Source organism: Narcine bancroftii, chromosome 2 (assembly GCF_036971445.1).
Source record: "Narcine bancroftii isolate sNarBan1 chromosome 2, sNarBan1.hap1, whole genome shotgun sequence".
Lineage (NCBI taxonomy): Eukaryota > Metazoa > Chordata > Chondrichthyes > Torpediniformes > Narcinidae > Narcine > Narcine bancroftii.
In genome coordinates this window covers 79,684,414-79,707,898 of record NC_091470.1, presented here as the reverse complement: position 1 = coordinate 79,707,898, position 23,485 = coordinate 79,684,414, and the positions used below count along the sequence as shown (strand labels likewise).

The window sequence follows — 23,485 nt, the reverse complement described above, 5'->3', positions numbered from 1 at the left end:
TCTTTTCTTTAAATGTAATTTTTCTTTTTATTCTTGTGATAAAATCTTTAAATAAAGTTTAAAAGAAAAATGGTTACTGCTTGGGAAGGTTCTTGTCGGTTTCAGAGAGAGATTTATGGTCTGCTGGACACCCACAACTGATTCCTTTTTAATCAGGCACTTCAGTGTCTTGCCAACGAAACTGCCCCCTCAGGGTTCTCCAGATGTTAACCTCTTTCTTTCAGGTCACCACAGAGTTTTTTTTGTTTCTCTTATTTCAAGTGAAACGTTAGGCAGTCCTCTCCTCTTGCATGAGCAACAAGGGCTTTGACCAGGCTGAACTAAGCACTCACAACCTGTCTTCCAAATGAGGTTTTCCACGAGCTTCCAGCTTGTTCTGTTCCAGTCCCAGCTGGTGCTGCTGACTGTAAAACCGCAGAACTGATCTCTGACTCTCTCTCACTTTCTGAGAAAAAACTTGATTGACTCTCTCTGCTTGCAAAACCACATGTCCCTCCTAGAACAGCAAGTTCCACTCCAGACAGTCTGTTGCCTTTTGTAAACAATAATCAATTAGTGAAGTCTCTTGTGCACCCTCCAAAGCTTTTGCAAAGGCTCTTGACGCTGATATGTCTAGCATTAGCAGAGCTCCAGTATTTTAAATACGATCTGTTTTAAAGTGTTTGTATGTGACCAACACTAAAAAAACTGCCCCAATTTATCTCCCAAAAACATATCTATATACAATACAAACACAACATAACCTGTCACACATCCAATTTCTTACCCTCGCGTCTCTCATTCACAGACTGCACCAGCTTCATCAGACTCTCATCGTTGTTAGTGACATCAACTTGATCTAGATTTCCTATATTTAAAAGAAATACCATCATTGTTCACAATTTGTACTATAAAGCTTAAGTATTATTAGTAGATAGATATTTCGGAAAATACTCAGTATACAGGCAATATCTGTGGAAAGAAATAAACTTTTCAGGTAAATTAGCTATTGTCAGAACTATGACACCTCTTCCAAAAATTAATGTTTAGGAAGAGAGAAGTTGGAGGACAGATAAGTAGAACTGGGGAATATATTTGATATGATAAAACAGAATGACCAAAAATGAAAATCAGAAACCCTTTATGCTCCTTTATAATGTGTTACTAATAGCAGGGCAAATTAAATTTTAAAAACTGAGCCAAAAACTGATGGCAGAAATGACTAGTTTTTGCTACAGATAGACAGAATGAATAAATTACCAGCAATGATTATTTTTATGCAATCCAAAAGGCAGCAATCTACCCAGACAGAAGATGAGTTTGCACTAGGTTTTACTACAACAGTGCCGAATGCCACATTCAGATAGGTCATGGTGAGAGTGATGGGGAATGCAAATGGGAGGCAACTGAGCTCAATGTTGGCCCTGCAAACTGAAAGCAGGTTCTATAGAAAGTGATCAATCTGTTTTTGGTTTCTCCAATGTAGAGACCACCAAATTATGAATGCCAAATGCCAATAATGAAAATGGAAGAATTCTTGCTTCACCTGGAAAAGCTTTTTGACTCCCGTGGCAATGCGAAGGGAAGAAGTGGAATGAAAGGTGGTGCATCTCTCATGGCCACAAGTCTGGGAGTGGTTGGTAGGGTTGTAAAAGCAGACTGGAACTAGTGAAGGGAAATGCCAAAGATGAAAAATACATGAATGGTGCTGAAATCTTATGACCTGCTCTTTGTTGCCCTGCAACCACCAACCACCATTCCATTATTATGCTATTTTTCCATGCAACTTCAGGAGATGCAATTTCTTAGAGGAGTCACGTGATGGAGTAGTGGCCTCTCCAGAAAAGGAAAAAAGTGAAGAAAAAACAAAGCCCCAGACACACAAATCACAACAAATAAGAAATAAAGGTGTGCAGAAAATGACACCTAAGAAAGAAAAACCAAAAACAACAGGAAGAAAAGACAGACAGACAGACACCAGAAGAGAAAGGTGAAGGCCTTACCTGCATGAAAAAGCAGAGACCCGCTGTAAAAAGAGGAGCCCACTCCCCGAGGTTAGTGGAGACCCCGCAGGGTTGCAACCCACCGACCGCAGGACTACAAAAATGGCTCACGGAGCCAAATAGGGGTGCGCAACTCCGCATGCGCGAGGAATTGAACAGCTGAGAGTCCCGACAGCAGGGCCCCAGCTGGAAGATAAAGAAAGCAACTGGAACAAGAGGGGTGAGAAAGAAAAAAAGGAAACTAGAGACACAACAGATAACCAACCCAGAAGAAGAATACCAACATCAAGAAACCATGGGAGAAAAAAAAACCCAACAAACTGAGACAAGCAGCTCAACAAGAAAGTAAGAAGAGAAATAGAAGACACAAACACAAGAGCAGACAAAGAAGAGGAAGAAGAACACCAAGCTCTGCACAGAGGAATAGGAGGCAAAATGAATGGACAGTACATAGATAAAAAAAATTTCAAGAACAAATGAAAGCATTAAAAGAATGGCTGAACTAGAATTTAGTAAAATGAAAAGGAGATGCAATTTCTTCTTATCATCTTGTCCTTTCCCAATATCCAGAGATCCCAAGAATTTTTCCTAAAGAAACAATGAATCATTTGTTCTTCTTCCAATCTAGTTTACTGCACTCTAGGACCGGATATATCATTTATTTTGCTAATGACATGAGAAAGATTGGAGGGCTTATTGCCATGAAGTTTCTAGGACCTTGCAACTGAATAAAACTAGGTTGTGTGAATAGGCTGATTCTGAAGAGGGAATACAGGGAATTAGGGAGGAAGATGAGAAGCAGGATCTCAAGGGTGGTAATCTCAGGATTACTGCCTGTGCTACATGCTGGTGAGGGCAAAAATAGCGAGATCAGGCAGATAAATGAATAGCTGAGAAATTGGTGCAGGGTGCAAGGCTTCAGAGTCTTGGATCTTTGCAATCTCTTTTGGGAAATGCACAACCTATACAAAAAGGATGGGTTGCAGCTGAAACCAAAGGGGACAATATCCTGGCAGGCAGTTTTAACATTGCAGTTGAGGAGGGTTTAAGCTAATTTGGCAGGGAGATGGGAACCATGCTAGGGCTGAAGAAGAGGGAAACAGCAGTAGAGTGAAGATAGTGTGCAACAAGGATGACAGACAGGCGATGAGACAAAATATTAGTTGGAGGGATGACAGAGACATTGTACATGGGAAAAACTGGTCTAAAAGTATTATACTCAAAATGCACACAGCATTAAAAAACAAGGTGGAGGATCATGCTGTATAGCTACAGGTTGGAAGGTATGATGCTGTGACCATTAGTGAGTCATGGCTCAGGATGAATGTCACTGGGAGCTGAACATCCAAGGATACATGATGTATCAGAAGGATAGGCAACAAGGTCAAGGGCCAGCTCTGCTGGTAAGTCATTGGAAAGAAGGGACATAGGATCATAAGTTGTAGAGTCCTTATGGGTTGGGTAAGGAATAGTAAAGGTAAAAAAATACCAATGGCAGTTATATACAGGGTCCCATCCAGTAGCCGGGATGAGGATTACAAAATACAATTGAAAATAGATAAGGCATGTCAGTAGGACCACGTTACAATAATTATGGGGGATTTTAATATGAAAGTAGATTGGGAAAGTCAGGTCGGTTCAGGACCTCAGAGTTTGTGGAATGCCTATGGGATGGTTTTTTGGAGCAGCTTGTTGATGAGCCCACCAGCCGTTCCAGATTGGGCATTGTGTAATGAACCAGAGGTGATTACAGAGCTTAAGGCAAAGGAGGAGGTAGTGATTACATACGATTGAGTTCACTTTGAAATTTGAAAAGGAGAGGTTAGAGTCCGATGTGTCAGTATTTCAGTGGAGTAAAAGGAATTACAGTCACACAAGAAGGGATCTGGCCAAAATTAACTGGAAAAGCACACTAATGGGGAAGACTGCAGAACAGCTGGAGTTTATGCACAAAATGAGGAAAGTGCAGGACAGGTATATACCAAAAAGAAAGAAAATTGTGAAAAAAAAAATGAGACAATTGTGACTGACGAGAGGAGTTGAAGCCAATGTAAAAACAAAAGAGAGGGCAGATAAGGAAGCAAAAATAAATAAGAAGATAGAGGACTGTGAAACTTACAAAAACTTAGGGAAGATAAATAAGAAAGTATTTAGGAAGGAAAAGATGAATTATGAAAGGAGGTTAACAAGTAATATCAAAGAGGATATCAAAAGCTTTTTAAAATAATAAAGAGTAAAATAGTGACCAAAGTAAATATATGACCAATAGAAAAAGACACTGAAGAAATTGTAATTAGAGACAAGGAGATGGCAAAGGAACAGAATGAATATTTTGGATCAGTCTTCACTGTGGAAGACGTTAGTAGCATACCAGACTCTCATGCCTCTCTGGGAGAAAAGTGAATGCGGTTAAGATCACGCAAGAGAAGGTACTTGGAAAGCTAAATGGACTAAGGATAGATAAGTCTCCTGGATCAGATGGAATGCACCCTGGGGTTCTGAAGTAGATAGCTGTAGAAATTGTGGAGGAATTGGAAATAATCTTCCAGGAATCAATGCAGGCTGGCATGGTTCTGGAGGATCGTTAACGTCATTCCACTGTTTAAGAAGGGAGCGCGGCAGCAGAAAGGTAATTATAGACTTATTAGCCTGATGTTGGTGGTTGGATGACACTTTTGGAGTCAATTGTCAAGGATGAGATTACAGAATAGCTGGAGGTGCATGAAAAGATAGGCTTATGTCAGCATGGTTTCCTTAAATGAAAATCATGCCTGGCAAGCCTATTGCAATTTGTTTTGAAGAAATCACAAGTAGGATAGACAGAGGAGATGCATTAGATGTTGTGTATTTGGACTTTAACAAGGCCTTTAACAAGGTGCCACACACACAAGATGAGGGCCCATGGAATTACAGGAAGGATACTAACATAGGTAGAGCATTGGCTGGTTGGCAGGAAACACCAGAGAGAAGGAATTAAGAGATCCTACTCTGGTTGGCTACAGGTTATCAGTGGTGTTCCGTAGGGGTCGAAGTTGGGGCCACTTCTCTTTACGCTATATATAAACAATTTGGATTATAGAATAGATGGCTTTGTGTCTAAATTTGTGGATGACATCAAAATAGGTGGTAGGGGAGGTGGCGCTAAGAATACCGAAACACCGCAGAGAGACTTGGATCGGAGAATGGGCAGAAAGGTGGCAAGTGAGATACAACGTTGGAAAGTGTATGAACATGTTCTATGGCAGAAGAAAAAGATGGGCAGACTATTATTTAGATGGGGAGAAAATACAAAATTCTTAGTTGCAAAGGAACTTGGGAGTTCTCATGCAGGATTACCTCAGTCATTGGTGAAGGTGGCGAATGCGATGTAGGCATTCATTTCTAGAGGGATAGCATACAAGAACAGGGATGTAATGTTGAAACTGTATAAAGCACTGGTGAGACCTCACCTGGAGTAGTGGGTACAGTTTTTGGTGCCATATTTGAGAAAAGTCGTGCTGGTATTGGAAAGCGCTCAGAGAAGATTTACTAGAATAATACAGGAATGAAAGGGTTACTTTATGGGAATGATAGCCGGCTTTTGGACTGTACTTGTTGGAAGTACAGAAGGATGAGGGGGTCCTCAGAGGCATTTCGAACGTTGAAAGGCCTGATCAGAGTAGATGTGGCAATGATGTTACCCATGCTAGAGGATTCGAGGACAAGAGGGCATAATTTCAGAATATAAAGGCGTCAATTTAAAACAGAAATGCGGAGAAGTTTCTTTAGTCTGAGGGTTGTGAGTCTGTGAAACTTGTTGCTATAGGAAGCTTGGAAGTGAGGCCATTGTGTGTACTTAAGGTAGAGATTTGCAGGTATTTGATTAGTCAGGGCATCAAAGGTTACAGAAAAGGGCTGGGGAATGGGGCTGACTGAGTGGATGGATCAACTCATGATTACAATAGAGCAGACTTTATGGCCAATGGGCCTTCTACTCCTATGCCTTGTGAGTAAATTTGAGGCGCGAGGTGTTTGGGAAAAAAACATAAAAGGAAATTAGGGTTATGGGAAATTGGGACATAAAACAGAGATGAAGTCTTGGGCATATTAAGCACAATCACACTAAGTGGAAGGGCAGTCTTGGAGGCTGTGGCTTACTCCTGCTCCTTTGTTCTTCCATTTCAGATATTGTCCAATCTGTTGAGTGTTTCAACCATTTGTTTTTTTTAAACTTTAATTCAACCACAATTAAGACTTGCATAAAAGAATGAAGAGTTTACAACCTAAAATTTGCAACTGACAACTAATAACTAATAAGTACAGACTGTAGATTGAAACTGATATTTACAAAACTAAGAGCATATTGTAAAATGTGACATGGAAGTCAATGCAAAGTGGCATTCAAAGTTTACTCCAGCTGCAGGCTCCACACTAGCAAGATTGTCAAGGTAACTTCTGCATCAGCTGATGTCACCAAGATCCTGGATGGAAGGTATGAACATTCATCTCTCGACAAAGTCATAATTTAAAAAGATTTCCAAGGCTGTCATAATGAAGAGTTAAGATGTTCTTCCATCGGTTACCAGAAAGCTAATTAACCATTTAAATAATGAATGAGATATAGTTTTGTTCTATCAGCTGAAGTGTCAGAGTAAATGACATGTTCCTTAGCTATACATGGTTTATAATTACTTACCAAGATCTAATGATGCAAGGCAGTCATCCATTTTGCGCAGCAGATCATCTAAGGAATCTTCGTATTCCTTCTTCTGCTGATGTTGTGCCTAAAACAGGGATCAGTAAAAACAATAAGAAATTCTTACCATTCATAAATTAGTTTAAATAGGTAATATTTCTTTTCAAGGTAGTGCAGGGAATTTTTATTTTAATCTGAATCAAATATATTCATTGAGGTTCAGTCTTAAACTGAGCAAGATGTAAACACTTCTGTTAACTCCATGTCAAGAGCTAATCATGGGAAGAAAAACAAGCCATGCAGCACCTTTAGCCTACACTGCCATGCTGGTATTTCAATGGCTGATCCTCACTCAACTTCAATTTCATTTCATGTCCCTTGATAATCTTGCTGACCAATATTGAAATGGACCTCTAAATATTTTTAAAACTAATATTTTTTTAATTAGCTACCAAGTTTAGGGACTAAAAAAGGACAAGCACAGTAAGCATGGTTTTACAGTGCCAACAACCTGAGTTTTAATCCAGTGCTGTCTGTAAAGAGTTTGTATGCCTTGCCATGTGTGCATGGGTTCCTACAGATGCTTTGGTTTCCTCCTACCCTTTATAACATAAAGGTGTTGTAGGTTAATTGGGTATAATTGGGCAGCACAGGTCGTCTAGAATTTTTAAAAACATTTTTTTCTACCATATAAAAAGGTGGCTCAACAAGACATTTATGGGAGTGAAGCCAAAAACAAAAGTTAGGATAAACTGGTAACTGTAACTAGTTGTTGCTTCAATGACTTAAAATCTGTAGTTTTAAAAGACAGCCTAATATATACAAATTTGCTGATAATACTAGAAAAGTATTGAAGTGGGTTGTGAAGTGGATACACAGAAGGCAAAATAATTTCACAGAAGAAATATCATGAAGAGAAATACAAGGTTACCAACTTTGGAGGGAAGTGATGAAAAACTGAAAAATTGGCACAGATTTTGAAGGAGCTTAAAAAAGATGGTGTTAAGATGTTTCTTTTAGTGGCAGGGTCAGGAGCCAGAGTTTTTGAATAAGGCATCGTCCATTTAAGATTGAGTTGAAGAGAAACTACTTCTCTCGGAGATGTGGATTTACTGTAGAAGAAAAACTCTGCACACTGAAAATTTGTGAACAAAAATTGTTTGTCAAACAGATCTATGGAGAAACGTTCTTGAAGTCAACCTGAAACACAAACAAGTTTCTTCTTCACAGTTGCTGTTGCAACTACTGAGTATTTTTGTCATATTAGTTTTTCCATCCAGGCTTCTGTCTATGCAGAGTGATTAAGTACATTCAAGTTAAGATTGATTGATTTTTGGCTACTATGTAATTGAGGGATATTGTGGTACTGGAGACAAATGGGGTGGGAGGGTATGGTGATGAAAAAGTTAAAAAGCAAGGTAGCAAAATGGAGTTGAGCCATTAATTAGATCAGCAATTTTAATTGAATAGCCAAAGGGACACTTGATCTCTTCCTGTTAAAATGTCTTGCATGGACTAAAATCAATTTAAATTACCACATCCTTGTTCTTTAGTCTGAAATGTCTACCCCCTCAATTTTCCCAGATATTTAAGCCTGATATATTAACCCATAAGATTTCATAACAACACAACACAAGGTCAATCAACCTACCTACCTATTCTTTTGGACCCAATGTCATTTGATAAATCTGGACTCGAAGGAAAATACATCATTCTTGAGATACAGTGCCCATAAGTAATCCACATGAAATCAAATAGACCATTAGCATTTCCTCATTAAAGGATTCATTTGCAAATTTTTATTTGGAATGTTTATTCTGCAGTGGTTTAATATTATTGCATTTTAGCCAAGAGGATATTGCCATGGTCAATAAGGGAAAAGTCTAGCACTGTTGTTTAATGGGCATTTAATGAAACCATTATTGGAAGTGAATTTGTGATTTCATCACTGGTAGTAAGGAAGCATCCAAGTTGCTTCTTTCTTCTTTCATTTTGCCTTGCTGCTCTTTTTGGTGCAAAAACCATGCATAATCAACAGCAAGATTTTTTTTTTTTAAATCAAACATCACATGTTGTATGTGTGCCCAAAAACTCCATATAGCAGAAGCACTGTTTCATTTAGCAAAATATTGTTTCCAATACATTTTGTGTTGTCAGTGTATAGGTGTTGCAGTTGTATTTGGATATTACACAGCCCAACAGGCTGGTTTATTCATCCTCCCCCTCCTCCTCCCCCCCCTCCCCCACCCCCACCCCCACCCTCTGTCAATAATTTTGTTCAATTCTCCATTTCAACACCATGGCTACAAATGAATGGAAAGCAGCTTGGAGGTTTAACATGGTCTAATGGAGCTGAAACTGACTGATGTTTGATTTTTAAAAAAATCTTGCAGAAAAAACAGTAATCACTTAAGCAAGACACTAGGAAATGGAAGGTGCTGTTAGCAGTGAATCCAATGGAAATGAATGAATCAAATAGAAAAGTAGAAACACTTGCAAGTCAGGATTCAGTACAAGCAGGAGAATTTCCAACTGAATTCTAATATGCTTATTATCCTTAACTTGTTAAATGTTTTGAGGTTGTGGTATTTGGAAATGGTTTCAGAGACACCACAGTTGCTGTCATGTATTTTCTTTTGCAAATCACATACTGTGTCATGGTGAACTGAATGAGTATTCAGTCAGAAAACTACTCCACTTGATTGCTCTGTCAAAATTTGCAGCATCCCACGGTAATTTTGTATTGCAATATTACGAATGTTGTTGACATACTTCTTGTGGTGCAAACTTTAAATTGCTGGATCAAATGGAGGAATATAATAAACTGAACATCCTCTATGAAAATAAGATACAAATTAATTTAATTTGAAAATTTCAGAAATAAATCAAAGAATTAGATCTTTGACAATATCCTCAAACAAAAATCTATCACTCTCAAAACAAATAGATGAGAGCTCTTTGTGCAAGTCAATATACAGATGCAGCAGGAAAGCAGTTTTGAAAGTCAAATAATTTTGTTCAATTCTCCATTTCAACACCATGGCCACAAATGAATGGAAAGCAGCTTGGAGGTTTTACATGGTCTAATGGAGCTGAAAGTGAACTTTTAACCACATTCTGCCAAGCAAAACCAATAGAATACATCAACGTATCACTGCAATGTAATCAAATTATTCTCCAAGTTTAAAATAATTATTTCTTGTACTTCATCTTGCCAATAAAGCACAAACTTAATCATTCTAGATTTAACCATTGTACAATATGTTTTGCATGTTAGCACTCGAGATGCAGATTATGCTAGCCAATGAGCACCCAACACCCAAATCCTGACATCAGTCTTCCAGACAGAGTTCATTAAAGCGCGATTACCTTCAATGCATTCAATTGTGATGAATATAGTTGAACCTTTTGTTCAAGGCAGATGACTTTAGTCATTTTCACAAAAGTTGCTTTCTTGGTATTCAGGCAAGAACGCAACTGTTGCAACTGTAAAAGAATTTTTAAAAATTAAGTTCAAAATTAAAGCTAATTAAAATGCTTTTAAGCCATTTTTTGCTGTTATAAACTAATCTGAAGTTCACTGACTCATTAATCTTAAATCAAGGTTCTTTTTGCAGACATTTCTAATAATTTAATATTACAGTGGGCATATATCAATACTAAATTAGGTCAATATTATCAGAGAAAAATAACTGAGGGCAGCCATGACCCCAAATATTAATATGCATCTTTCTTCAGAAAGTAAGACAGATTAGCTAGAAACAATAAATACAAATTTTAATTAAGTAGGACCAACTAAGTGAACACAGTTAAGCTTAATTTTTGGCTCTAGTCAACATTTACCTCTTGTTTTGTCATTTGCATGACCTCTTTCAAAAGTGGAAAGTTTACTTCCGATAAGAGCTTATCAAGGTCTAACAAATGATCTTTCAAGCTGAAAAACAAATGGAAACAACAATATTAGGATCATTTTGGACTAGTTAGCATTAACCAGTTTCCTGGAAAGCAGAGTTGTGCAGATATCAGAGGATTACAAGGTGAAAGAAATACAACAAGGAAAATATAATTATTGCAGTAGAGATTAATATGGAAACAATTTTAAGCAGTCTTTCCCAAGTTCAAAATAACCAGAATTCTGAAGTAGCTGGAAATAGTTTTCAGAAATAACAGCTCTGAAGTAGGAATGCTATAATCAAGGCAAAGGGAAATGTTATACTGGAGATAACAATGTGCCACATTCTGAATCATAAGAACATTAGAAATAGGAGCAGACCACCACCTCTCAGATCTGCTCTGCCATTCAATGAATGATGGCTGAACTTCGAACTGCCCAATATCAATAAGCTTTGATTCCTCTAACATTCATAATTCTAACAGTTTTAATGTATTCAATGATTGAGTATCAATGGCCCCCCAGGGTACATAATTCCAAAGATTCGCCACAATTTGTAAGGAAATTTCTTCCCTCTACAATTCAAAATTACTTGCTGCTTCTTTAAAGACTGATTCCTCATTCTGGATGCTACATTCAACAGCATTTATCCTTTTGAGGGTGGGGGTGGAGTGGGAGGGGAGAATGACATTGTGGGAGGGGAAGAAAATGACACTGCAGGAGGGGCGAGCCTGGGGAATCTCCAGCGCAGCCGCTGGGGGGGGGGGGTGGGTGTCTCCAGTGCGCCGCGAGCCCAAGGAGGTTATCCCCAGTGCACAGTGAGCTGGGGAGAGGGGGAGGAAAGGGAGATCTCCAGTGTGCAGCAAGCTAGGGGAGCAGCACAGGGTAAACCTCACATCAAGGGATGGCAGCCACGCAATGGACAGGATAAATTTGGATCGCCGTAGGTTGCCTACCCCTGTACTAAAAGAAAAAGGACCTGTTGTTCCTCAACATACTGATCTTGGAATCCATCTTGAACAATTATGGGAATGCAGCCGTTACCTTGAATGCTCCAATTTCATTTGCCTAGTGTAGCTGTATGTTGAAATCTCCAAATTATTATATCCGTACTGACATTTACAAAATAACTTATTTATACCATAATTTACATCACTACAACCAGATGTCTGTAAAAAATTCTTGTTTTATTTGTCTCCTACTGCTTCTTACCTCCTCTCAAACTAATTAGAATTATTTCATGATCTGTCAAGCCAAAATTCTTCTGATCTACTGTACTCATGCCATCTTTTAATAGGACTTCCCTGCCTTATTTTCCTTTTCCCAACTCATTCCTGAATGTCAACAATTTTCCAATGCTTGTTAACCAGTTTTTGGTCACCCTGCAGCCACATTTCTATACTGGCAATTAGTTCACTGCATTTCCATCATCACCAAATTTATAAATATGACACTTCATCCCCTCAGCCAAGTTTATCCTCAGAGGATGAAAAAAATGACAACTGAGAAAAAGTGTTGAACAGAGAAGCTGCATTGTCTCAAGTTTAGGAGCATGAGAGGCAATCTCATTGAAACAAAAGACAGGGGAAATTTCAAGTCAAATACTGTGATAGTGAGAGTTGAGGGAAATAGCATATCTTTGGAATTCTCTGCTTCTGAAGGGACCAAGTATATTCGAGGAAGATTTTTGGACTATTATATAATGACATTTTTTGAGAAATCAGAATGATATTAAGACTAGCATCAGATTAGCTTAGACCTTACGAAAAGCTGAGCAAGTTTAAGGGATTTTTTTTGGTTACATACTTTAAGAAATGGGCATCTTTGAAAATTTTTGAATTTATAACTCAACCTTGATTGTCCTCAAGATGGTGGATGACATAATTTTCTTGTTTATTTTCATTGTGTGATGACATTGTTTAATGGGTTTAATGTATCGTATATGTTGAACGTTTAGTGGGTGGGGAGGGGGGTGGGGAGGGAAGGGAGGGGGGAAAAGGGGAGAAAATGACACTGTATATTCAAGATGGAAATGTTTATGTGTATTTTGGTCAATATTGTTCATAGCGTGAAAAATAAAACATTTTAAAAAAAAGATGGTGGCAAGCCACCTACAACTGAATGGCTCCATGGCAACTACATTTTTTCTTTAGCATGGAAACTAAAATTACAGATTATTCCATTGCCATCCCACCACAGCCCTATTAAATTATAATTAAACTTCCTTATTCCTGTAATTAAATCCTCACTCATAAAAATTAATATTCCATTTGCTCTCCAAAACCACTTGCTGCACTTGCACATCATCCTGCTGTGACTTTGGTACAAGCTTACATGGGGCCTTTTGAACATCAACATTACCCAGTCTCTCACAAGTGAGCATAGGTACACTTCCTTCATTTTGTGCACTAAAGTAGATCATACATTTTCCCCGTGATTTTCCTTCAGCCATGTTTCCGCTCATTCACTCAGCATTTCTATGTTTCCTCTTCACATCCTCGCCCTACTCACTCTCACCTTTTTTTTAATAAAAGTATCATCACCAAATTTGTAAATATGACACTTAATCCCCTCAGTCAAATTTTTTAAAATTTTTATTTAATTTCACATACGTATTAAAAAAAAATTTATTTTTTGAAAATAATGAAAAAATACATAGTGATTTAAAAAAATTTCCCCTCCCATCCTCCCCCCTACCCCAACAACCCAATTTAAAAAAAGAAAAAAAGAAAAACATCTGGATAGTATTTATAAAAACTTACTAAAACTATCAAATAAAATCTAACAAAGCATAATTTTCTTGATTGTAGAAGTCAGAAGGTTCAGGTTGGGCAATTACAATTTAATTCCTACAACTTGTAAATAGGATTCCCAAAAGCCAAATTGTTGGCATACATTGTGGAAGTGCACTGCTAAGCATTAATCCCTTCAAGTCACAGCCTGCCAACGACACATTTATTCCCACTCTGCATTGTATTATTTAACTAATTCTCAATTCATATCAATTTAAACTTAATATTCCAAATTTTGTTTGTCAATCTCCTTTACAGGATTTTATTGAATGCCTTCCAGAAATCAAAATCACACCCATTTGGCACTCCCATGTCTATTTTACCAGTTTCACTCTCAAGGAATGACAATAGATGATTCAAATATAACTTGCTCTTCATAGATTAATATTAACTCTTCTCAATCCCATTATTCTTTTCAAGCTATGCTGTAATTACATCCCTCATGATAGGTTTCAGCCTAATCCTCATCATTTGCATTAACACTAATAGGTCCGTCATTTCCCATTTTCTTTCTCCTATTTTATAATTTAAAAATAGTAAGATGGAGACATAAATCTGAGAACTAGAGACCTGCTACCAAAAAACAGCTTCTATTTTTAAAGACTGACAAACTAATGGGAGACTGCATTGAAGATTCCCATATTGACATAATGTTAAAGATATGCAATTGCAAAATTACTGAGACCAAAATTATAAAAGCACAGTCAAGTGTCCCAAAATAAGATATTTTTTAAATACTGAATAATCCAGATTGATTTGGATCCTTTGATGAAAATCAACTTGACTCCCCACAGATGCTCTCTGATTTGTTGAGCATATCCAATATTCCCTGCTTTTATATTACATTCCCAGAATCTGCTCCATTGTTTTTCCTTTGTGTACCTTTCCATTGTCATAATTTTGACCAAACCCAAGGTGGGTTAAACTAACATTTAACTATTCCTTGTTACTAATACCTTTTGACATCTATGAAGTTAATAAAATATATATTTGTCAAAAGTACAAAGTAGAAACCATTATCAAGTTCATTATAATCCAATTATACATATTCTTTTCTTTGGCTTGGCTTCGCGGACGAAGATTTATGGAGGGGGTAAAAAGTCCACGTCAGCTGCAGGCTCGTTTGTGGCTGACAAGTCCGATGCGGGACAGGCAGACACGATTGCAGCGGTTGCAAGGGAAAATTGGTTGGTTGGGGTTGGGTGTTGGGTTTTTCCTCCTTTGCCTTTTGTCAGTGAGGTGGGCTCTGCGGTCTTCTTCAAAGGAGGTTGCTGCACGCCAAACTGTGAGGCGCCAAGATGCACGGTTTGAGGCGTTATCCGCCCACTGGCGGTGGTCAATGTGGCAGGCACCAAGAGATTTCTTTAGGCAGTCCTTGTACCTTTTCTTTGGTGCACCTCTGTCACGGTGGCCAGTGGAGAGCTCGCCATATAACACGATTATACATATACTACCTAATGAAACAGCAAAGCACAGGGCACACACATACACACAATACTTTTCTTACAGATTTCACACACAAAAATCAAATCCGTACATAAAAATATAACACAAAATAAACATGTATAAATAACTTAGTTTCATTTATTAGAAATCCAATGTTACCGGATACTGGTCATCAATCCCACAGCCTGCAGGAAAAAAAACATTTCCCAGACTGGCAATCCTGATTTTGATGCTCCTGTACTTCCTTCCAGATTTCAGTTTCAAAAGATTTCAGTCATACAAAAGTCAAACAACATGCAAACTTGCTCATCAGCCCACTGAGTCCATACTGACCATCAGCCATTTAAAAACTTTTTTTTTGGTTTTCTTGCACCTAAAATTCACTAGGAATTCTGCCATTTACCTGCGTACAAGGGGCAATGTATAGCAGCCTATTAATCTACCAAGCCACAAATCTCTGGGAAGACCAAAACATCCAAAGAAAACATACACAGTCATGAAAGAATGTGCAAAGCGCACACACACACACACACACACACACACACACACACTTTACATACTCATTTATGGCTGTAGAGAGTGCTGCACTATCCTCTTCATAGACTTCCCGCTTTGGTCGATGAACAAACTTCAGTGCCAGCCAGTTTTCCAGTCCTGAGGATTTGTCCAATTCAGACTGGCCAAGAAATACATTTCAATCAATAACATGAAAAAAAATGTCAACTGTCTCTCTGAATTGATAATAACCTCAAGTAAAAACTCAAACTTTACACAGACATAAAGGTATATTTTGCTAACTGAATGCAAGGAACCTCCTCACCCCTCTGAAAACAAATGACTACAAACACAAAGAAACAATTTTATACCAAATTAAAGAATGCCTAATCTATCTTCTTCCACATTTACAATCCTTCTGTCCTATATTTTGACTTTCCTTTTTTCCAGAGCACAAGTATCACCATTTAAGCCATTGAAACTGCTGAGTTTAAACTAAGATTTATATGTAGTATTGACTCTTCTTCATGGTGTTCCGATGTGCAAATGAAATAGTGTTAACTCATGGCCAACGTGTTGCTATCATCAAGATTCATTATATTTTGAGTTAAAGTCTCACTCTCGAGATATGCACATAATTCAAGTTGCTGCAAACTATGAGAAAGTTCTGCATGGCTTAAAGTGCCATCAATCTGAAGATTAAACCTCTCAAATGGAGATGAATGATCCCACTAACAGTTAAAGAAATGCAGATTTTTTTAATCTTCAAAATTAGCAACATTGTTTGAAGGTCTCCACAATGTACAAATTGTTGAAAAAATTCAGACACTATTTGCTTGCTCGAGTTCCTTGGAGTCATCCAACATTTCAAAAATAACTTTTAATTTCTTTTTAAAAAATGTACAATAATACCATTATAGCTGAATAGTTTCTAAATAGTCCATTAAATAACTTTCTATGCATGTCATAAAATAAGGTGAAATACTGAGAGTTCTGTCATTCTCAAAGGGAGCAATATCAATAAATTTTTTTAAAATTACAAGCATTTATTTTTACAACAGCAATTGGTGTCATTCTACTGGTTATAAATAATATATTTTGCTGAATCAAAAATATTTAATTTGAATTTAACCTGAAAATAGAATAAAATATTGACATTGTAGCGTATGTGCTACGACGAGTGTGGAAAGACACACACATGAGAGTCGAAATCAAAGACTGACTTATTGCACTGGGAGCTCTGCTTATATAGTCCCCTGGCGCTGCCGTCAAGGCCCCGCATCATTGGAGCGCCGACCTTAGGTTGGCCAGCTTTCCTGCCTGAGTTCCCATCTTCCCACTGTGCGGAGGTCAGTTGGGATGACATCCGGTGTCACCTCCAGGTTTGCATGGTCACCAGCTATTTTGCGGGCCACTTCGCGTCTCTGTGCACAGGCTGCTACATGATTTCACCCTCCCCCCCCCCAAAAGAACCGGGCCAACGTCCATAGCCTTCAGTGGCCTGCTCCTGCATCGCTGGGGGAGAGTGCAGACCGGCTCGCTACAGTCCAGATATGTCAGTTTCAGGCAGTCGACGGTAAAGCTTTTCTCCTTACTGCTGATGTTGAGGGCAAAGGTGGAACCATTGTTTCTAATGGCCTTGTAGGTCCCTTGAAGGGCCATTGCAATGGTGGTCTGTATGCTCCCGTCCTCATGAGCACATAATGGCAAATCTTTACTTCCTTCAGGACGCTATGCTTGGGCTGGTCGTGCAGTGGGAGTTGCCACGGGACTAAGGATTCCAGTTTTCACCGCAGTTTCTCGAGAGTTGCCTTGGGGTCTTCTGGCATTTATCAGGGCCAGGAACTCCCCAGAGATGATTAAAGGCGCAGATTAGACCATCTCAGCTGTCGAGGAATTGAAGTCCTCCTTCGGCACGGTTCGAATACTCAACAGGATCCAAGGCAGTTAATTCACCCAGTTGGGATCCTTAAGCCAGGCCATCAAGACTGCTTTGAGGTGCCTGAGGAAGCGCTCCACCAACCTGTTGGGCTGCAGGTGATACGCCGTGGTATGGTGGAGTTGCGTCCCCAAAAAATTAGCCAGCGCCACCCAGAGCTCGGAGGTGAATTGTGTCCCTGTCCAAGGCCCCAAATCTGGACACATGTGTCAATGCATGCCCAGGCGCAGGATTCAGTGGTGGTATCAGCCAGTGGGACCACCTCCGGCCACCTCATGAAACAGTCTACCGTGGTCAAGAAGTATCTCGCCCCACAGGAAACTGGTAATGGCCCCACTAAGCCAAAGTGCATGTGCCTGAACCTGCGCCACACCACTCAAAAGTCTATGTGGGCACTTTGGTGTAAACTGCAGTTTGTACAGGTCTTGGCCTACTGGCTGACCTGTTTACGAAGGCCATGCCAGACAAACCTGTTTACCATCATTCTGACTGTGGCACAGATGTCAGCATGTGCCAGGTTGTGGATAGCCTCAAAAACCTGATGCCTCTATGTAGCCAGGACGATGGGGCAGGGGGCTTCCGGTAGAAACGTTACACAGCTGTGTCAGTTTACCTGGGCCGATGGGGACATCCTCTACCCTGATATTGGAGACGGCTGTCCTGTAGCGGGGATCTTAGGATATTGTTTTGGCGAGGACCACATAATCAACTCCTTGGACAGGGTGTGTATTGACTCAACCGCAGGGCGTGACAGAGTCAGTGGCTTGTGGACAGTGAACACCCTGAATTGCCAGTCTTCCTAAAAGTAACGGAAATGTCTTATCGCCAAGAGCTCCCAGTCGAAAGCGCTCTATTTGAGTTCTGGGTTTGGAGGTGCCTGCTGATAAAGGCCAGGGGTGGCCACTGGCACTAAATGAATTGCTCTAGCATGCCCCCTACCACTGTGCTGGAGGCTCCAACAGTTAGAGCAGTAGGTGCCTCTGGACTGGAGTGAACCAGGAGAGTGGCAATAGCCATCAAGTCTTTGGCACTCTGGAATGCCCTGGAGGATTTTTTGCCCCAAGCAATGTCTTTTGCTTTGATGGTCATCAGCGAGGAGAGGGCGCATGATGTGTGCTGCTGCTGGTATGAACATGTGGTAAAAGTTTATCATACTGGTGAATTCCTGCAATCCTTCCACTGTGTGTGGCTTAGCAAAGAGCCAAACTGCCTCAAACTTCTTGGGGAGGGGTGTAGCCCGGTGCCTGTTAATTCTGTGCCCCAGGAAGTCAATGGTGTCCAGATCGAACTGGCACCTTGCAGGGTTGATGGTCAGCCCAAACTCGCACTGCTGTCTCAGTGGGCGGCATGGACTTTGCAGCTGTGGCTGGCGATGAGGATATCGACCAAATAGATGAACACAAATGGGAGGTCCTCGCCCTCTGCGTCCCATCAGCCGTGGAAAGTTTGTGTTATGTTCTTTAGAATGAAGGGCATGCAGAGAAATTCAAACAAATCAAAGGGGGTTATGATTGCAGTCTTGGGGATTAAACTGGGATTAGGTGGTACCCCCCCCGGATGAAGTCCACCTTGGAGAACACCCATGCTCCATGCAGGTTGGCGGCAAACTCTTGAATGTGGGGCACGGGATATCTGTCAGGCATGGTGGCCTTGTTGAGGAGGCAGTAGTCCCCGCATGATCTCCAACCACCTGCTGATTTGGGCACCATGTGGAGGGGAGAGGCCCAGGGACTGTCGGAGGGTCACGCAATCGCAAGCTCCTCCATCTTTTTGAACTCCTCCTTTGCCAGGCTGAGCTTTTTGGGAGGGAGTAAGCATGCCCTGGAGTGGAGCGGACCCCCCCCCCCATCCCCTGATCAGTATGTGATGTTTTACCCTGTGCTTTGGCTCAACTACAGAGAACTGTAGCACCACTATCAGGGGAACTCCGCCAGGATGCGGGTGAATTAAATGTCTGAGTGTTATAGAATCCAGATTTTTTTTGTGGGGGGTGGAGTTGGTGGGTAGCCTGGCTTCCCCCAAGAAAGAGTTTGAAAGGTTCTGGTATGCACCAAGCGCCGTCCCTTGAAGTTGCCCGGCAAGTAGTTGGCCTGAAGGAAGTGAGTCCCCAGGAGTGGTTGTACCACTGCTGCTAGGGTAAAGGTCCATGTACAGCAGCTGTTGCCGAAATGATGTGGGATGGTGCTGGTCCTGAAAGTTTGAATGCAGGAGCTGTTGGCTGTGCTCCGGATTGGGCCCTGCTTATATCAGTGCTTGTGTTGACTAGGAAACATCTACCTGACAGTGAGCCCCAAACTGGAGAAGGCTATCATGTGGGACAACGAGATGGCCAGAGCGTTACCCAAAAACCTGCAGGGTGCGTGGAATCGACAGGCCTCCACACCCCATTGCTGGTGGTAGTAGCATAGCTGTCCTGGGGTGTTCACTTGCCTGTCCACTGGCCTTGATCTCACCTGGGGCAGTTTGTGGGGCTTGCTGACGTGGTCTATGATGGCGCTGGCGTCCATCTTCGCTCTCCAGAGCATGTCTGCCCAGGCGGTGTCCCTCCACAGGTTGCTGAAGTCCTCGTCTGTGAGCAAGAGCCGCATATCCTCGGGCAACTGCTCCAGGAAGATCTGCTCGGAGCAGGCAAGGCTTGTGGCCCTTGGTTAACGCGAACATCTTGCTCATTCGGGTGGACGGGGCCCTATCCTTCAGTCCATCTATATGCAGCAATCTGGCAGTGGGCTCATGCAGGGAAAGCCCTCAATTACAGGTTAGTAGCTCTTTGATGGCCTCATATTTGCCTTGCTCTGGAGGCTGCCATAGGAAATCTTCGACCCTTGCTGCTGTATCCTGATCGAGGGCACTCAGAACATAGTAGTAGTGGGTGTCGTTAGCGGTGATACAGTGAAGCTGGAACTGAGCCTCTGCCTGCTCCAACCACACCTGCGGCTGTGACGCCAGAACGTCGGGAGCCTGAATGGTTGCTGGCTCCGCTTAATCCATCATCTTTGGGTCCAACAGCTGGTTGGACCTGTTGGGGTCACCAACGTAACATGCGCACTACGTCAAATGTTGAAGGAAGATACACACATGAGGAGTTGAAATCGAAAACTGATTTATTGCACTGTCAGCTCTGTTTATATGGCCTGACGTCAGGCCCCCGTGTCAATGGAATGCCAACCTTAGGTTGGCTGGCGTTCCTGCCAGAGTTCCCCATCTTCATGCCGTGTGGAGGTTATCTGGGATGACTGCTGGTATCACCCCGAGGTCCGCAATCGCTGCATTCGTTGGCCATTTTGTGGGCCAGTTCAAGTCTGCGTGCGCAGGCCATTACAATATAAGACTTAAATGCAATTTCAAGAGTGGAGCACCATCTAAAAACCTGGAAAAATGTTACGTAAGAGTAGATTTTACACTTGGGAACAAGGTGAAAAAATTGTAACTACTCAAAGTTAAAACTCCAGCATTAATATTTTAGTTGTCGCACACATGAACAAAATGTGTAATTAATAGAAAAAGGCATGTCCATGCTTCATCCCAATTGTTTGACTGCCATCGCTGTGCTTCATATAACGGTTTTTCACTCTCAACCTGTGTGTTACAGATAGGGGTCCATTTTATCTCTCATGTTTCCAGCAACCAAATGGAGCGCTTAGGTTTGAGTTTAGTGCCTTAGTTCCCCTTTCAAAATTGTAACTTTGGATGCAAGCACAACCAAAAAGAACTCGCCTTCAATTAGAGTTGAACAATTTCAGTGTGTGTTACAAATTGTGTACATTGAGGTGTTTTAATGTGGCATCTTCCAAGACAAAATGTAACAAAAACATTCAAGATATTTAAAAATACATTTTACTGGTTCTTAGGTGAACTTGCAAGACATTTTACATGAAAAGAGCTCTAAAGGAGTGAATATTTTCTATAACTGTACTCTTACATTGACTTGCAGTTCACTCTGGCGAGATTTCTGTGCATGTGTTTGAACCTTCAAGAGCATGAAAAATTCCCGAACTGTGATGTTGCCATCCAATAATTTCTACAATGGAAAATATTTTTTACTCAATTTTCAAAACAATACTTGAACAAGAAATTTTATTTAATATACTTATGTACAAAAGATTCTGAATTTAAAAATCATACCTTGCCTTCCCTAAACATTTTCGTTCAAAATTGAAACATTTCATTTTTTTGCACCAAGTTACACTAGTTCTGTACCCAAAGGAATATTATTCTGTTGAAATGTAATTTACCAAAGTGCACATAGTAACTTTCTCACTGCCCAAGGTATTGTGCTAATCAGTAGAAAGTTCAAAAGATTAAGCAAACTTTAATGTAGCTTAAAACAATAGTCAAAATAATAAACCAACATACACAAATCAAAGGCCCTCCTATAAGCAACTGACAAAACTAGAAAATGGACATACCTTATGCAAATCTGACTCCTCCAAAATCATGAGGGATGATTTCAGGTTAAATTTTGGAGCTGAAAAATGAATTAAAATATTTCTTTATTCAACTTTCAAAATGCTACTTTTGCAAACAATTTTATTTAACATACTTATGTACAAAAGATTCTGGGTTCAAAGTCATGCCTTGCCCAAGGCATGATATTCCTTAAACATTTGAATGCAAAATTTAAACATTAATATTTGCAACCACACTGCACATGGTTCTAGCAAAGTTTCAACATATAAATATATTAAATCTCCACATTTCTTTCATCGCCACTATCTATCATTAGTTCATGACCCCTTAAAAGCCCCATATATTCATTTCCATCTATCCCACCCTATACTTGGTCACTGATGAGTCAACTGCATGATGTGATGACACATGAACACTATTTTCATGTGGAGAACAGAAATGAAGCTGGAGATATTAAAAGTAGAAATATCCACTTTCTGTACTGATCAAGCACATTGCAGATCATATGCTACAAGAATATAAAAATTGACCAGCAAAATATTCAAAACTTGTTTTTGTAGAACTTTATTTTGAACAAATGCAAGACACAGCATCCCACACCTTTTTGGGGTACAAAATTTGGAAGATTCACAGCCATTAAAAATTCTACCTTTTCTCAGTTTAAATTACCATTTATTTATTCTGACAGAACATAGCTAGTTCTGGATTCTTCAATCAGGACAAACATCTTCACATCATCAGGCCATGAAATCCCTCCAAAACAAAAAAAAAACCTCTAATTTCCCTTCCTTCTGGACTCCAAGGAATTGGGTAAATTGAATTTTATTTTGTCAAAACAATCTCTTCATTTCAGACCAAGTCTGATGAAATGAGCATCATATACTAGAATGGTTGTTATGAAGTTGTATTGAAAGGTAGTGATTGTGTTTGTTTAGACTGGGTTCCAGATTTGTTTTTTTTTTGTCTTGTGTCAAGTTAAATGAACTCTGAATATAGTAATGCTTATTCCACTGCAAATTAGCTACTCCAGAGTGGAATTGAAAAATGAAGACCTAGATAGACCAGCCAATCAGGTTGTTTTCCACATCTTAAACCCATACTTCTGTACTTTCTAAACAAAATTATATTCTCTATGAAAATGGAATAAAGTGTTACACTACAACTTACTGATTGCATGAGCAGAGGTACCATCAGCTTTGGTTGAATCCAAGGAACTGTTGCTATCCAGGCTCTTTGTCATCATACTAAGCAAGTTCTCTTCCACCGTTTCATGGCCTACACTTTCCCATGGCATAACAGGAGTAATGCTGATCTATATAGAAAATACTTTGAAAATTACAGGAAACGCCACACATGCGCATGTGTATGTAATGTGTTTCTGTTCAGGAAAGTCTCTGCTTCACTATCCAATCATTCACTTTTCGCTTCTCCAAGTTCACCAGTATCAGGTAATTCTTATACTGTGCACAGAATTCAACATTTATTATTTCCACTAGACTCTAGTGCTTAAAGTTCATCAGTTACTGCTCAGGAATGCTCTTGTTGGTTTCAGAGAGAAATTTGTTGCTCGTTGGAGACACACAAATTGATTTCCCCCAATCAGTCACTTCAGTGTCTTGCCAGAGAAACTGGGCCCATCATGGGTTTTTCCAAATGATAACCCTTCTTCCAGGTCATTACAGAGTACCTCTTGTTTCCCTTATTTCAGGAGAAACACTCTAGCCAGTCATTTCCTCTTGTAAGGACAAGGGTTTTGAACAGGCTGAACTCTGAACTCACAACCCATTGTCAAAATGAAGTTTTTCAACAATCCTGCCAGGTTGCCATTTTCAGCCTCAACTGCTGCTATATAACTGA

General features: G+C 40.1%; 1 protein-coding gene across 7 annotated transcripts in view; it reads right to left on the bottom strand.

Annotated features, from left to right (window-relative positions):
• Nucleotides 1–23,485, bottom strand: part of knl1 (kinetochore scaffold 1) — a 106,439-nt gene that overhangs the window by 37,721 nt on the left and 45,233 nt on the right. For all 7 annotated transcript variants that reach the window (XM_069917191.1, XM_069917193.1, XM_069917189.1 and 4 more), the window contains 8 exons: nt 22,796–22,940; nt 21,628–21,686; nt 21,141–21,239; nt 15,348–15,463; nt 10,501–10,591; nt 10,027–10,143; nt 6,658–6,745; nt 767–847 (listed from right to left, as the gene is read on the bottom strand). In XM_069917191.1, coding sequence (XP_069773292.1) covers nt 767–847; nt 6,658–6,745; nt 10,027–10,143; nt 10,501–10,591; nt 15,348–15,463; nt 21,141–21,239; nt 21,628–21,686; nt 22,796–22,940 — 796 coding nt within the window. The remainder of the gene's footprint in view (nt 1–766; nt 848–6,657; nt 6,746–10,026; nt 10,144–10,500; nt 10,592–15,347; nt 15,464–21,140; nt 21,240–21,627; nt 21,687–22,795; nt 22,941–23,485) is intronic.